Source organism: Eleginops maclovinus, chromosome 10 (assembly GCF_036324505.1).
Source record: "Eleginops maclovinus isolate JMC-PN-2008 ecotype Puerto Natales chromosome 10, JC_Emac_rtc_rv5, whole genome shotgun sequence".
NCBI lineage: Eukaryota > Metazoa > Chordata > Actinopteri > Perciformes > Eleginopidae > Eleginops > Eleginops maclovinus.
Window position 1 is genome coordinate 5,815,201 of NC_086358.1, and position 16,187 is coordinate 5,831,387.

At 41.5% G+C, this 16,187-nt stretch overlaps 4 protein-coding genes across 5 annotated transcripts; 3 read left to right on the forward strand and 1 right to left on the reverse strand.

Annotated features, from left to right (window-relative positions):
- The first annotated feature begins 161 nt into the window (after positions 1-161).
- On the forward strand, positions 162-1,862 carry LOC134870719 (ubiquinol-cytochrome-c reductase complex assembly factor 4). Its single transcript, XM_063893078.1, has 2 exons — positions 162-384; positions 1,353-1,862. The coding sequence occupies exons 1-2, from the start codon at positions 293-295 to the stop codon at positions 1,654-1,656; spliced, it is 396 nt and encodes a 131-aa protein (XP_063749148.1). The 5' UTR covers positions 162-292; the 3' UTR covers positions 1,657-1,862.
- A 342-nt stretch (positions 1,863-2,204) lies between these two features.
- h3f3d (H3 histone, family 3D) lies at positions 2,205-4,146 on the reverse strand. The gene is made up of 4 exons (XM_063893077.1): positions 3,999-4,146; positions 3,085-3,227; positions 2,778-2,931; positions 2,205-2,669 (listed from the first exon to the last, which is right to left on the reverse strand). Exons 2-4 carry the CDS (start codon positions 3,210-3,212, stop codon positions 2,541-2,543), a joined length of 411 nt encoding a protein of 136 aa, XP_063749147.1. The 5' UTR covers positions 3,213-3,227; positions 3,999-4,146; the 3' UTR covers positions 2,205-2,540.
- Positions 4,147-4,950: 804 nt separating this feature from the next.
- On the forward strand, positions 4,951-7,548 carry c10h8orf33 (chromosome 10 C8orf33 homolog). Of its 2 annotated transcripts, XM_063893080.1 has the most exons (6): positions 4,951-5,009; positions 5,148-5,203; positions 5,784-6,235; positions 6,317-6,407; positions 6,974-7,120; positions 7,221-7,548. In XM_063893080.1, exons 2-6 carry the CDS (start codon positions 5,176-5,178, stop codon positions 7,421-7,423), a joined length of 921 nt encoding a protein of 306 aa, XP_063749150.1. In that variant the 5' UTR covers positions 4,951-5,009; positions 5,148-5,175; the 3' UTR covers positions 7,424-7,548. The 2 variants fall into 2 exon arrangements, with proteins under 2 accessions (XP_063749150.1, XP_063749149.1); XM_063893079.1 differs by having other exon boundaries at positions 4,988-5,203.
- Positions 7,549-9,046: 1,498 nt separating this feature from the next.
- anks3 (ankyrin repeat and sterile alpha motif domain containing 3) lies at positions 9,047-13,733 on the forward strand. Its single transcript, XM_063892562.1, is given in 16 exon segments — positions 9,047-9,124; positions 9,127-9,212; positions 9,299-9,497; positions 9,707-9,828; positions 9,906-9,987; positions 10,080-10,197; positions 10,282-10,431; positions 10,693-10,818; positions 11,140-11,252; positions 11,339-11,485; positions 11,612-11,736; positions 11,824-11,965; positions 12,040-12,313; positions 12,678-12,749; positions 12,831-12,923; positions 13,007-13,733. Coding segments are annotated over 15 exon segments (1,917 nt in total). The 3' UTR covers positions 12,914-12,923; positions 13,007-13,733.
- Positions 13,734-16,187: the final 2,454 nt, after the last annotated feature.

Here is a 16,187-nt window from a genome sequence, read left to right on the forward strand (position 1 = left end):
TGGTAGTGAGGATTAGAATTCTATTTATTAAATATGTATATCATTATTATATATCAATTAAAGATTTTTATTTCAAGATTAATTACAAGCTGATTCAAATAATTAGGGCTTCAGTCGTAGCTCGAAACGTTAGACACATTATAGCGGAACGTTCCAAACCAACAGCGACACCGGACACCATTCAATGCTGCACAATGTTGTGTTACATGACCTAACTAAGGTGCATTTGGTAAGAACAACTTCAGAATATTTGACCTCACTCCGTGTGTCCTAAAACAACAAGGTCTCCGAGATGTACACAACAACAAGACGGGTTTTCTCCAGCCTTACACGCGTGGCTTTAATTCGAGGGAAATTCGTTCATAATGCGACACCGACCGTCGGGTGAGTAACCTGTTAATAAATCCGCTTATATGACCCACGTTGACTCTGTCAGAGGGTCGTGATTCAATAACAAGGTTTTAACTGTAAGACATGATCCACCTTATTCCGTGAACAACATATGGTATGATATTTATGATATATTGTCATAGCCAGTATATTTCTGCATGGTTACATCATTTTGGAAGCTGTAGCCTATTGGAGTTCCACATTATGATATCTGCTTACCAGAAGATGCAAACCCATGTTGATATTCTGCTTTGTAAAGCTCTCTCTCTTTTTAGTTTAAGCCTCACTATTTGGTTAACCCTCTCCATACTGTGTCCTGTCCTGATATTAACTTATATAAATTCCTCACTAGCTATAAAAACATTACAGTATTCATTTAATATTAGGTTTCTGACAAGCTGCCACTATATAACGATTACTGTTACCAGCAAAAAGATAGTATGATCAATTCTCAAAGTTGATTTTAGTGTACCAGGACCTACTGAGTCTCTGTGTACTTATAGAAGTGTTTAGTTAAGATACATTACATCAGGGGTGTTAATATCCAAGGTTAAATCACTTGGATCGGATAACATATTCATGGGTGCTGCCAGGATTTGTAATAATAATGTACTCTCAATGGGAGAGCTGCATAGTTTGTCCACAGAGGGCACCATCACTATGTACATCCCTGTCCACAATAAGAGGCACAAATAAAAATGAAGGTGACAATAACATACAAACTGTGAGAGCCTTACTGATACCACATTTTGAAACTGATGGAAAAAAACCTCTATATATATTGTATCCAAAGTTTTTGATCCTTAATCAAAATCAGTTTAACCTTTTTAAATGTGCATTATTGGGAAGTTTGATTTATAAAAGTATGAAGTACAGTTATGTTATAATTATACTTTAGTACAGCACTTGTAAAGGTAGTAAGTTACTCGATTTTCCTAACTGATTTTTCTATTCTTTCTCAGCAAAATGAACAGCATGCAGTCCCTCGCTCTGAGCTCTCAGAGGTCGGCTAACTCCACAGATGGCGAGGAAGAGGTGGACAGTGAGCCCATCAAGTTCTCCACCAGTAAAGCCAGTCACAGGACTTGGAAAGTCAAACGCTCCCTGGGGTCCAACCAGGAGCGCTCCTGGAAGAAGGTCCTCCCTGTCAGCCTGGTGTTCACCGGCCTGCTGCTGTGGGCTATACTGAGGGACAGTGGTCTAAACCTGGACACTCCGCTGCATGAGCATTTACCCAACACGCTTTCAGACGAAGAGAAAGAATAAATCATTTCAACAAATGTGGGACTTAAGGTGTATATATCTATATTTATTGACTGTATTTCAGACTGTGGCAGCAAGTTATTGCGCCGATAATACCCGACTTTGTAGCAGGGAAGCCGTCCAATGCTACAGAAACTGATGTATTGTTGTTGACCATGTTTTGCCTTTTAAGCTTTCAGTTCAATGTGGATTAAATGTGATTCAAGCTACACAGCTTTGTTTTGTCTTCCTATAGCAATGGTCCTTCTACAACACATTACAGCAAACTCTTGCAAGATGAAGCTCTTTATCTTGTTGAATTTTGCATGCATTAATGCACCCATTGAAGTGTCTTGATTTATAATCCTCCGCTTTATATAACGTGCTTTTATTTGAGAGACAGGGGAAGATATGAAGCCAACAGTCCCAGGCTAGATTCAAACGCAAGGCCTCCACTTTGGGACCAAGCCCCAGTACATACACCTCAGATGCTCAATTACAGCACCTTGAATTAAATATTATGCACAATAACCTGCATAAATAAACATTAAGAAAAAAGCAATTCAAGACAGTTTGAGGTAGCGGAAAGTTTATTTACAGCACAACAAGAAACCCCATGACATGCAAACAAAGGAGTAAAAGGGTAGAGATTCTAAAATAAGAGAGTAAACCTGAGAAAGGCAGTGGAATATTTTGTTGATCAGCATATTACAGATATGAAGCTCTATTCTACAGGGAATTAGTTGATAAGGTAGAGGGAAATGAAGAGTACAAAAAGGAAAAACGTGCCTGAAACTACAAATGACAACTTATGGTACACATGCTGGTAATAGTTCCAAGATTTACAAAACAAAACCCAGTCGATCCCAACCCACCCCCCCACTAAAAAGATAAAATACACGAATCATTTATGCACGCTCTCCTCTAATTCGCCTGGCCAGCTGAATGTCCTTGGGCATGATGGTGACCCTCTTTGCGTGAATGGCGCACAGGTTAGTGTCCTCAAAGAGTCCGACCAAGTAGGCCTCACTGGCTTCCTACATGGGGAGAAGAAAGGATAAGATATGTTTAATCAAATGGCCTAGAAGAAGATTTCTAAATAAAATAGGCAACCCAAGGTTTATTAAGATCAAACTCCATCTCACCTGCAGGGCACCAATAGCTGCACTCTGGAAACGCAGATCTGTCTTGAAATCCTGAGCGATTTCCCTCACAAGACGCTGGAAAGGCAGCTTCCTGATGAGCAGCTCGGTGGACTTCTGGTACCTACGGATCTCACGCAGGGCCACGGTTCCAGGCCTACAATAACAATTAATCAAAATTATACATTTGTCAAGAAAACCCACAGAACAGAAATAAAAGCTTTTGTATGACATTGCAAATCATTTTAGTCTTGAATAGAATACAAGTATCCTTTATGTCAGAAATCTGTGCACTGGTGAGCATGTATACCTGTATCTGTGGGGCTTCTTCACTCCGCCGGTGGATGGCGCGCTTTTCCTGGCAGCTTTGGTGGCCAGCTGCTTCCTAGGCGCCTTTCCTCCAGTGGATTTACGAGCGGTCTGCTTGGTACGAGCCATTATTCACCTGCAGGTCTGAAAATAAACCAAAAATGATGCCAAAGGCCATTTAGATTTCATAAAGTAATGTTGTGGGGCTCACTTTCATCATTTACCAGTCCTAATTACTACCCTGGTGAATTCAAAGCTACACTGCAGCAGCTTCACCATTAACAGTCGACTATGACCTACATCCTAATTCGAACATTAACACTACTATGGCGAGATTTCAGTTGTAACCCTTGGTGGAAATTACTGCTGGCCAACAATACACGTCTTTTTTAGCGGCAACCCATTCGTCTGGGGACCAGTCTTTATGCAGATGTCGTGTAACCGGGAGACCGAGGGTTTTAATTATACAAAACAAGCCTCTCTAAAGCCGCGCCATTAAGCTTCGGGACCGACACACGTTTCTTTGCTGTCCTTAGCTATCAGACTTAAAGCTAGCCTCGACCGTTGCAAAATGGCGCCAGCTAGCTTCCAGTAGCTTAACATCAATACTGAAAACACCGGCAGCCATCTAAACCATTTTGATAAATAATAACTCAATTGAACCTCTGTTACATTGTTAAAATACTGTTCTTAATGAATCAGATTTTTATAAAGTACATCAAATGTAGCTAGGGTTTAGCAGTCTGGCTATGGCGCGCGCTGTTTTGTTGTGAAGTGACTGAAGATTAGCGTTACTCAAATTGTATTTTTAACAGATCTAAACAACATGGGAATAAAAACGCAGCTTACAAGGTATAACAATAAGGTCGTAACGTAGCTGAAAAACAATAGAAGTAGTTGCCGCTTCCACATTACCTTTTTTGTTTATTTTCCCGGGAACTCCTACGTCGTCTTTAGGCGTCGCTCGTCTACAGATTGAAAGGAGTAGCCGGTGCTATTTATACTGTGAGATGAGCACGATTAGAGTCCTGCCTCTGAATCAATGGGATTGGTTGTCACTCAAACCCATAAAGACATTTCATTGGTGGAAAATGAAAGTCTGTTGCCAACCGCCAATGAGAGGCAAAGAAAAAAGAGGAAGGATCAGTGCTTGTGCCATTGATCCGTATGAATTGAAACATTTGGACATGATTTGAACAAGTGACATTTTATAAATGGAGTTCTCAACCTATGGTTTTAACGCTCGACATGTTTATTTTTAACGTTCATTATAATAATATTCATGAACTCGAACATGTTTCTTCCAAGCCCTAGTTAGTTATTGAATGAGCTTTTGGTTTTACATCCACAGGACTCATTAAATGTTCCCTCAAAGAAGGGAAATCATGAAGCTGAAATGCCTTTCTTTCTTTTAAATGGAGCAAAACAGAACCCAGCTTCCCTACAACATATTTGTAATGTCATGTGTATTTAGTGTAATTATTTTTAGCAGCAATGATTGGTGTGGTCAGTGGCAGGCGGTGACATTCAGCTTGCTTGATTGTATCGCATGACACTAGTTATATTTCACCACACACTCGATACAGCTTTTGCTTGCTTAAAAATGTGTTTTATTTATATATTTTTTCATTTTTATATGGCTTCCACCTGTTTGTTTATATATATGGCTTTAAAAGTTAGAAAAGCTAGAAATGAAGCCTTTTTGAGAATGTTATCATCATTTACCAAAACCTCCTTGTCTTTATAATTTTTTTATTTATAAAATACATCACGTGTCTGTAAAATCTGTATCTTTATGTTTGCGTTTATTCAAATGTGTGTTTTTTCTTAATTCACTCACTACTGGATCAGGAGAACACCAGCAAGCGGAACCCTTCGCGCTGGGGAAAGATTCCCAGACGGACCGATTATTGAATCACACCGCTGGTAAGTTTATGGACATGAAATGATATTACGGAAAAGAAATAGCAGTCTTTTACAAATGTTTTCTAAAAACCTGATCCTGTTCCGTTGAGTTTTGTTTATCCCTGAAACGTCGAGGTAAATATTTCCGACGACTTTCAGCTGAAAACCTGCGACTCAGAGAATCATCATGACCGAGCAGAGGCTGCTGTTTATGGGTACATTAAACCTTACAAACCCCAGACAGCATGAATTGCATCTAAGATCCTTCCTGTAAAGGCATGTGTGTTCCTTCTGTGATTCCAGCACAATAAGGTTGTGCAAAAAATACATCTGTGCAATGTACTTATTAATGTCTTACATTTTAATTGATATTCTTGAATATAGCATTCTTGCAGTTCAACAAACCTAACAATAGATCCGATATTTCAGAATTATTATCAACTGTTGATATAATGATACTACTACTACTACTACTACTACTACTACTACTACTACTACTAATAATAATAATAATAATGTGTGCAGTTTATTTATTTTTAAATACATTTCTTAATTCTGTTTTTCCATATTTATTGTTGGTAAACAAATTCTGTATTATAATTCAATTAATTTCACAAAATTGTTTTATCAATTGTGTCCCCAATTTGATTTATTGAAATGAACTTGATTCAGTTGTGGGCTTTAAAGTTTATCATCAATTATGCCTTACGTTCTATTTGTTTCATATAATTAATGCAACACAAAGTCATTTTCTCAGAGGTAAATCATCTTAATGTTTGTTTATTCATTCAACAGATATTGAACCAAAGGCAAGCAGCTCCGCTCCAGTTGACTACAGAGCTGAGAAGACCCGCTGGCCTCAAAGTGACAACACCTTTAAATTTGACTTCCTTTGTGACAGCTCTCCTGCACTTCAGGAGAAAACATCTCCCTCAGGCGGGACTGAACCCGCAGCAAACCCGGTATCATTCACAGGACAGAACTCTGCATTTACCTTCAACTTTCAAGTTCCTCCTGTAGAAAACATGGACACAACAGAGACCACTTCCTCTACAGGCGGCCAGCAGTGTGTAGAAGAGGAAAAGCCTCCCCTGTTGCAGGAGGTCAACTCTCCGGTTGAGCAATCAGAAGCAAAGAAGAAGAAGAAGAAAAATAAATCTGGAAAGAAAAACCCAGCAGAAAGCAGCGAGGCACAGCAGACACAGAGTTCAGCTGAAGGGAGTGAAGGAGGAAAGGAAACAGCGCTGGTCAGTATGAAATGATTTCCTTCCAGGTGATCATGGTGGGTCCCCGTAGATCTGTGGATTTAATATTACTATGTGTTTCAGAGTGCGGAGGCGCAGCTGAACAGGCAGCTGGACTGGTGCATCGAGCAGCTGGAGTCGGGAATGGGGACCCAGAAAGGCACACCCAAACAGAGTAAGTTGTTTACCTTCCATATCATCTCACCTGGTCACACAAAATATGACTTCTCAGACCATGTGTTGAGGTACACAGGTATACAATATACTTATCTAACTTGGTTAGCACCTTCGATACAAACAGTGCAGCAAAGTTATCTTCACAATAAGGGAAAAATAGACTTAGAATGAACATAAAAATATGAATAAAAGGCAATAATTAGGCAGATAGTTCTTCAGAAATTCTTTTTACAACCCACAGAGGGGAAATTACAGTGATACAGCAGCAAAGGGACAGTGCAGAGGAAAAGCAAAAATAATACAATTAGGCCAACATTAAATAATTGAGGCAAACACAGATGTTATACATTAAAATATGTACACAACCATGAAATAGGAGTAAGTGGCAGCACAATAAAAGTGAACTAGCAGCCAAGATATGATATGAACATACAACAAAAACCACCTTTCCAGACCAACAACAGTTAGATCAACTTGATAACGTCACTACAAAAGGAGGTAAATGCATAAATATAGTGTATCTAGATACAGCCCACATGTAAATAACATATTTTCGCCCCGCAGAGGAGGAAACCTCTCGTGCCCTCAAGACTCTGCGAAGCTCCAAAGCTCCTCTGGCCAAGAAGAGGCAGGTGATGAGAGCCATGACCGGAGATTACAGGAAAAAAATGGACGAGGAGAAGAGCAAGCAGCACAAACTTATCCAGACCGGTGAGTGGATTGTAGAAGTAAAAGATATTCATGAACTGTGTAGGAAATGTAATGATATGTGAAAGAGTTGTTAATTGACAGATTGATTCCATCCCAACAGAGCTCGCAAAGGTCAAGGTTGTGTCAGATACTCCAAAGAAGTCTGTTTTCCACCGGAGAGCTGACGTGAAGAGCCAGACACCTGCCATAGAGGATAACCTGACACAAACTGAAGCCCAAGATAAAGACCTGAAAGCACAGACGCAGGAGGAGACTTTTGTTTTTACTCCATCAAAGGAGGAGTTTCGCTTCAATTTTCTCTGATTTCTACCCCGAATACACGTCTCACCATACATGATGATGAACTGTGACTGGGAGTTGTATTGGAGATCATGGGGGGAAAATAATCACACCACATATACATGAATCTAATTAAAGTATTTTTGTTATGTATGTGTTGGAGTTTCCATTTATTTAGTTTTCAAAAATGTAAAAGGATGGATTATGCTTGGTTAATGTAGAGTTATGGATGAAATTTGGATATGTAATTGAAATTGATGATTCAGAATTAATTTTTCGTGGGAAGAAGAGTGGGTTCAACAGCTAAACAATGCATTATCATAGCAAATGGAATATTCAGTGTCTATATAATGGGAAAGAAATGTACAGACATCTTCCAAAAAATACAGTGTAGACAAGTCCAAAATACATGACAGAAGTCTCCTGGAACCAGTCAACAAAATGAGCCTTCCACATCAACTTACTTTTTATATATTTAATAAAACATATAGGACAGATAACGATTCGTTTTTTAAAAAGTCACTAAGTATTTAAGTCGTATTTATGCTGTGAAAAAAGTTCGGCAGTATCTTTCGCACAGGAAAGGGCGGGGCATTGTTTCAACACGAACGCACTTGAGTGTGACACACCAAACAAAAAAGTTTCACCTCTGAGAAAAAACAAACCTACTCTAAATTTCCTGCTGATTGTAAGTTTTAACTCTTGACATTCACTTATATTGGTAAATATTTATTTTATGTAGTGTGTCGTTTAGTTATCTCGTGTTATCTGTAGTTTATTAGGTAGGTGTGTGGCAGGGAAAAGTTCACACAGGGCTAACGGTGAAGCTAACGCTGAGCTAACTAAAGAGAACCATTGGAAGGTAAAAGGAAAAGTAGAGGATGACCAAAGTGTCCCTTTTGTCATGGGAGGTTAAAATAAGGAGGATATGGGGAAAACTGAAGGAAAACTGTGCCAGGGAAAGATGAAATATGTTACATCATGTTAAAACTTTTATGTATAACGATAGAAGGAGTTGCTTTCGTTTAATATAATAATACTTTAGAAAGAAGGAAGAATCACAGTGGGTTTGAAGGACATTTATTAACATAGGGAAGCATTGGAAAGAGGTCAGTAAGGAAGCAATCTTTGTCTGTTGCATTGACACCATCCGTGTGTAAAGTGATGGTAAATAAGAGGCTAATACACTGAATTTGAGAATGTGATTGATGGCTTAGTAGCAGCAAAACAGATACAGGAGAACAATGGTCACTATGGTAAAGAGCATGGTCAATAAACAGAGTGGCAGTTTCTGTTTGGTTGAAAAACACTGCTGCAGAGTATGCAACACCTCAGGGGACTGCTACTTTATTTGATGTTAAAATGAAAGAGGTTAATGTTTGTAAATAGTTCATCTATATGGGGAAACACTTTAAGCAAGATGGGGCTTTATGGAAAAGAGGGAGGAATGTGACAAATACCTCCTAAAATACAAGACTGCGATAGGAAATCTAGGATGTCTAATTGGAATATCCTGGGACAAAATTTGGATTTAAATGCACGTTTTTAGAAGAGGAACTTAGGGGAATGAAATCTGAAATGGTAAGGACTATTTGTGTATTTATTATAAATCTTGTTTTTTAGCTGTGTGGAGGGTGGAGGTAGAAAATGTCTGAGTTAAGTGATGAAGCCAGTGAATCGGAGCAGCTGGGTGCCAGCCTCTCCATGTGGCTCGGTGACTTCCTGGTTCGCCCGAGGAGCTGGACGTCCCTCTGGACCTCCACACCGCCTGCTCCATCGGCCAGTACGACGTGGTGGCAGGGTGCATCAAAAAGTGGGTTCTTCAATAAGAATATCACTAGATAAGATTCATCCTCAGGCCCATTTCACTTTGTATATTTAAACTACAATTATTTTCAGACGTGAGGTGGACCTGAATGGTAAGAACTTTGGAGGGTGGACCCCACTGATGTATGCGGCTTACATCGGCCATGACAACATCGCAAATCTCCTGCTGGAAGCCGGTGTGAATGTTAATGCTACCACTGCCAAAGGACTGACCCCCCTGATGCTAGCAGCGAGCTGTGGGAATGAGAGTATCGCATACTTTCTGCTCCAGGTAATAAGTCAGTTCATGCCGTGCAATGTTGTCTAAGAAGCTCTTTTTGTATATTTTTCAAATCTGGTAACAAAAGCCAAAGTTGAAGCATCTCTTAGCTTAGATGTCATGCTTACTGAAGAACGTTTTTAACTTTTCCCTGATTTTTATGTTTTTACACTTGCTTTTTTTGAGTTTGAAAGACATTTTGTGTTTCTTACCCAAAAAAGCAAGGCGCTGAGTTGGAGCTGAAGGACGCTCGAGGCTGGACTGCTCTGTTCCACTGCACCAGCACCGGCCACCAGCAGATGGTCCGCTTCCTGCTGGATAACAACGCTGACGCCAATGTCAAGTAAATGGCTTTATGTATCCCACTCTGACTGAAACATACCATTCAGATAGCTTTTTATGACCTTATATCCTTCACAGGGAGCCACTCTCTGGTTTCACCACCCTGATGGAGGCTGCTGCTTCTGGACATGAAATCATTGTTCAGTACCTGCTCGATCATGTGAGTAGTTTGCATGGTACTGACCGTGGGCGATGACATTTCACAAAGAAGATAATGCCTTACGATCTTGACTTTCTCTGAATTGTTCACAGAAAGTTAAAATAGATGAACGCAACTCTAAAGGAGAGACTGCCCGCGCCCTCGCCATGCTGTACGGCTACACCAAGATCGTCAGCCTCATCGACTCGCGCTCTCCACGGATCAAACCAGGTACTTTAAATAGATTTTACAACACATCCTTTCTATGTATTTTATTCCATTATTGATTTTTTCTGTTCTATCCAACTTGTTAAGGACATTTTGAAGACCTGAGCTCCTCTGAGGACTCGGACAGCGCCCCGCCGCGGATCAGGCCGAGTCGAAACCGATCTAAAGGCGTTAGCATCCATGACGGACCCAAGGCCATCGACAAGTTCCGAGTAGGAGGCTCCAGCAAACTGTGTGGTAGTGTCACATAAGATATCCTGTATCCATACTGGTCACATATTAAAATAATGCAGCTTTTTACGATTATACAGGGCGGGAAAACTCTGAATAGTGAGTTTCATCACAGGAATTATTACAGGAATGTCTCTGCAATAAGGCAGTTGGTTTCTTTCTGTATAAAAATCTGTCGCTCTCAGCATGCTGTCACTCAAAACTATACTATAAGTGGGAGTAGCAGTAGCAAGAAGAAGACATTTATTTCTGCTCTTCTCCCCACAGAGCCTCCTGCAGCAGCGCCCGGCTACATGGCGTTTCGTGATATCGGCGAACAGAGCGACGGCATCTGTTACCGCGACGTGACCTCGCCCATCAACGAGCTGGACGGCCAGAGCAACAGCAGCAGAGGTGAGAGGACTGCCGGCGTATGTGACATCTGAAATAGGGCTGGGCGTGATGGAGAAAATCACAATATTTTTCACCCTATCCCTTTGTCTATATGATGATATTGAAGAGCTGACGATTTTTGCTTTCGTAACATATTTAAACAATGAGAATTCTGATAAATTGTCAGTTTTATGGATTAAATGTTCAAAACAAGTTATAGAAGAGCTTGAACGGTCTATTCAAATCCAGAAAATGACTGTAAAATCTGAAGTATGTGACCAGTATTCTTTTAAGTAACGTCCTCAGCCAAAAGTAATGAAATATTTCCTGATCCCGCCACAGATGACAGTCCATTCTTAGACAACGACATGCCCACCATGAAGAGCAGCAGCAGCAGCGAGGGTCTGCCTCACGTCATCGGCCTCAGCTGGGAGGGCTCGGTGGAGAGTAACGAGGTGAAGGAGAGCCGCTGTTTCAGAATCAAACACCACATTTTATTTAGACATCTCCCCGTGACCCCCTGTCTCTTCCTCTCCACCAGGACTCTGACTCGTGCAAGAAGAGCATCTCCCGCAGAATGAATAAGGGCCATCACTCAAAAGGCAAGAGTCGCCATGGCGGCAACGATTCAGGGAACAGTGGGATGCTGTCACAGGTCGTTCTCCCTCCCTCCTACACCGGTCCAAAGGCATGTGCTCATGGTCTGATCTGTCTGTAATATGATCAGTAATGCCGTACATTAGCTTTAGTCTACAATAATAGCCCTGGTGTGAGATTAATAGCCAGTTTACGCTAACATCCGCTCTTCCTGTAGGATCTGGCAGAGTTCCTGGAACAAATCGGTTTCTCTAAGTATCTCCCCGTGCTCGAGGAGCAGGACATCGACCTGCGGATATTTCTCACGCTGACTGAAAATGATCTCAAAGAAATAGGGATCACGTAAGAGGCTCTTTCTCAGTTCCTCCTGCACATACAGAGATTTGTTTTCTCATGGTATAAAATGCTGACTCATCCTTTGCTCTGCAGACTGTTCGGACCGAAGCGACGGATGGCCTCGGCTATAGCGCGGTGGCACAGCAGCACTCGCCCCCCTGGCGACGCTCTGGAACAAGCGTACGCCGACAAGCTGGAAGCGGAGATGCAGGAAATGGCCATCCAGCTCCACAAGGTAACTACAAAGATAACTCTCTGTAGATTCTGCACAAAAGTATCAAATATTAACCTCACTCTGTCCCTGTGTAGCACTGTGAGGAGGCGGAGAGCCTGCAGAGCCAGGTGTCCCAGGAGAAGGAGCTGCGTACGGTGATGGAGGGATGTCTGATGGAGGACAAGATGGCGTGGAGGCGGGTCCACGCTGAGCTAGTGGAGAACCACCGGCTCACTCAGGAGATGAACGCCACGCTGGCCAAGTCCCGGGCCTGCAGCGCTGAACTGCTGTCCTGCATCACTACTGACGGGAAAAGCAGCTCCCATAGCGGCGTGGAAGATACAACTAAAGGTGACAATGGGGTTAAAGGTGAGTTCACGGCAGACTCCTCTGAGGGCTGTAGCGAATAGTTTGAAGCTTCAGTTCAGAAATTCAAAGTCTATACTTTCAAAGGCTTTTTTAACCAGTGTTTTGCACAGTTGCAGATAAACATTGGAATGTTTTGTCTTATGCTTTTTATTGAATTTGAGATTGTTGTGAAGTCCAAATGTTATTATTTATTGGAAATAGATTACAACGTTATAGATAGACAACGTTCAAACATTTTCATCGCAGTCAATGCTTCTCCTCTGCCCACAAAGGAACAGCTCCAAAATTGACATTTATTAATTGGTACAAAAGAATTCAAAACTCCTGTGATTTATTAAATAAATGATTTGACTTCTCGTGGCAGCCGGAGAGGGCCTGACCCGCTCCCATGCGGCAGAGCTACTGAAGAAGCTGGATTCCCATGAAGAAGAACTGGGTAAGGTGGTGTAAAGCTAAGTGAGCCTTTTTGGTTTTGTGTCATCCTTTATGTCGTCTAATGCTCGTCTCACCATCACAGCGGGGACTCTGCAAACTGTGCTGCAGAGTCTGAGGAGACTGAGTGCCCCCGAAAAAGTCTCAGACAGCTGGGAGCGTCCTTAACCTTAAACCGGTGAGTCACTACAACATGTCATTATATGAAAGTGCTGGAGGAGCTCTACAGCAGGGAAGAGAACTGTCGTTTCACATTTGCAGAGGCTTTTTGCCAATATTTGACGGAGGGTGATCTCACCACCCTGAACAATCTCACTGAAATGAGAGAAGGCCGAAGACGAGGCCGGACCAGAGCGGCTCGGAGAGAGAATCAGCTGACCTGCTGCTCCTCCGGGATTGGCTGAAGGACCAGAGCTCGCCAGGTGTGACGGCAGCTCCTGCAGGGAGAAGACAAACAGGACGCGGACCCTCGCCTGGGCCGTTCATGACTCCAGCAGTTGAGGAAACGCTAACAGAAAGAGACTGGTCGCGGATCAGAGGTTGTAATACTGTGAAATGTTCCTAAAAAATGAACTCTCCTCTGATATGAAATGTGGTTAAATTGTGCTCATGCCACAAGCCGAAGGGGTACACTTCTTTAATGTAGTCAAAGTTAGAAAAAGTGGTTTAAAATGAATGGATTAAAGAAACCAAGATGAACTTTTATTAATCCCCGTGGGGAAATTCGAGAATTCTGCACCTGACCCAGCCTAGTGTTAGGAGCAGTGGGCTGCCATATGTACGCCGCCCGGGGAGCAATGTAGGGAACGGTGCCCCCATTATATTGTTCTGCTGAATGTTAAAATGAAACCTATCATTTACATCAAAACAATAAAGAGGTTTATTCAGTGGGATCTGTCTCACCATGAAATTCTGCCAAACATTTAACAGTCCAGATGTTGTTGATTGTTTTTGACCTGAAATAAAACCGTGTTGCCTGAACGTAAAAGGATGGACACTTTATTTACCCTTTTTGTTTTTAATGTAGATATGCAACAGATGTTATTTTATTAAATGTAAAGGCTTATTGGGGTGTAATCAGATTAAATCAGACGGCGAAAAACCCTTAACAAATGTGAGGATGTCTTACCAGCTTAAAGAGAATGTCTGCAAATGTATTAAAAGTCCCAAAGAGGAGAATTTAGAGAAGAGGAAGGGGAAGAAATAAGCGGTTGCGCACACATCAAAATGATTGAACAGTAGAGAAGAAGAAGAGATCCATATATGAAAGATTTCCAAGGTGACTTAGGGTGTAAAATGTAAGTACAGATGCATTATGACAACATGTTAGGGGCGGTTTCACTCATGCTGAAGAAACCAGATTTAATTATTTAGTCTGCATATCCAGGAATCCTGTTCAAGTGTAACATTTGTTGACAAACAGCTGGAAACCAAAGCATTATTTTTGACTTTGTGCTGATTTGTGGTGCAGACTTCCTTTCACAATGCATTATATTTGTGCATTTTTAATATTTCAGACTCTAGTTTTGATAAAAATGTGATTTATAGTTCTTGTTGAGCTCTGTATTATCTTCAGCAGAAATGTGGAATATATTGGGTCATTTACAAAATATTGCCTTGGCTTCCCTCTTGGACTTTATACTCTCTAATCTAATCGAGTTTCTCAGAGTTATCCGACTCTATCGATGTCGTCAGCATTGCATTAGTTCAGACGAAGCCTCGTGGGTCAGGGATTCCCCTTCCTGACTGCTGGGATTTCCTCACATTGAGGTACATCTGGAAATGCCCGGGGCCCTGGCGGTAAATCGATGTGATGACAGTTGTTGCTCTCGTAACAAGCTTGGCAAGATGTGGGTTTTGGCTGAGTTGATCTTCAGCAGCTGATCCAGAAACAGCAGCCTGAAGCCTGCAGGTTTAGAATGAGCTCAGACTGCGCCCCCACCCCCCTCCTACATCACTGCTCTGGCTCTCATGGTGGACAGGACAACTGTGCATTTATTAAAAGGGAAAGATGGTGGACTAAGAGAAATGACTGTAAAGGTGATATGTTAAGATGTCGTAAATAAGGGCGACGGATACTCTGGGTGCTGAGCAGCGTCCAGAGAGTAACATAAATAAAACAATCAATCAGTTTCGACACTAAGTGGACTGATACAATATTCCTCTCATGGATGATTTACTCCTGAGAGTCTAGACTAGATTGCAGTGGAGTAAAGTAACATTTACTCAAGTGCTGCGCTTCAGTTCAATTCTGAAGTACTTTAACTTTATTAGAGTATTTCTGTTCATGCTACATTATTTTTCTAGCCCACAACAATTTGGAGGCCTTTTAACTCCTTTCAATTTGACCATATTAGTAACCAGTTATTACCAAGTTTAAATAGTTAACAAATGAAGGATCTAATGAACTATGAGGTATTATTATAGATTAAGATACCTGTTGGTTAGCTCCACCTTTACAAGCTGCAAAATAAAAATAATGAACACAATGTTTTACTCATTATAATCCAATTAGATTGTATATATTATTATATGATGACTTATTTTAGTTTGGGTACCATTACATATTTGATGTGTTATGGTAACAGACTATTTCCACACTGTGGTATTACTGCTTTTACTTAAATTAAACTCCTTATTTAACGGCTGCTGGTGAGTGAAATCCTCCATCATGAAGCCTTCAGGCTCCACGGTGCTGGGCTGCAACTCTGACAGTGAAGCTGCTCGGAGGTTATCCGGACAGAAGTCGTCTCTGCTGGTTTCCACACTTATCTGTTGTGTGTCTCAGTGCTGGAGAGCTGTGCTAACGAAGACAGGCTGCCCACTGAGCGGCACACATTGTGTGGAGCCGCTGGACTGCAGGCTAGAGACGTTGGCGGGTTGCCAGTTGGGATTTCTGGCCCAAAAGACAAAAGTGTGGCTGGGGAAATTGAATGAGTATTTCCTCTCACTGAGGTGTGAGTGCTCCACTGAAACTGATCTGAGAGAGGGAGAAGAGGAGAGGCCCTGTGCAGCTGAACTGTATATTAAGATCAGTGGAAGTTAAACTGACCTGGACTCAGTTTATAATGACTGATGAAAGCTACCTTTACACTGAGGGGAAGTTAAGGGATAATTCAGCTGTTTCAAATTGGACAAGTGACATCACTATGTAACGCTTGTGCTTCTATTGGCCAGCGCTCCATCACATGATAGGCTAAGGGCCGGCACATCTATAAGTGGTTGACCAATCACAACAGAGCCGACCAGCTAACCAATCAGAGCAGACTGAGCTCTGGTTTCAGACAGAGGGTGAAAAGAGGGGCTGCAGCAGAGGAAGTATGAGAGAAATAAAGAGCTATTTGAACATTAAAGACATGTCCCAGTAGAGGAGCAAAATATAAGTATGAACCAGAAATGAGCAGAATAGGACCCCTTCAAAAAGAGACATGATTTTAAAAGG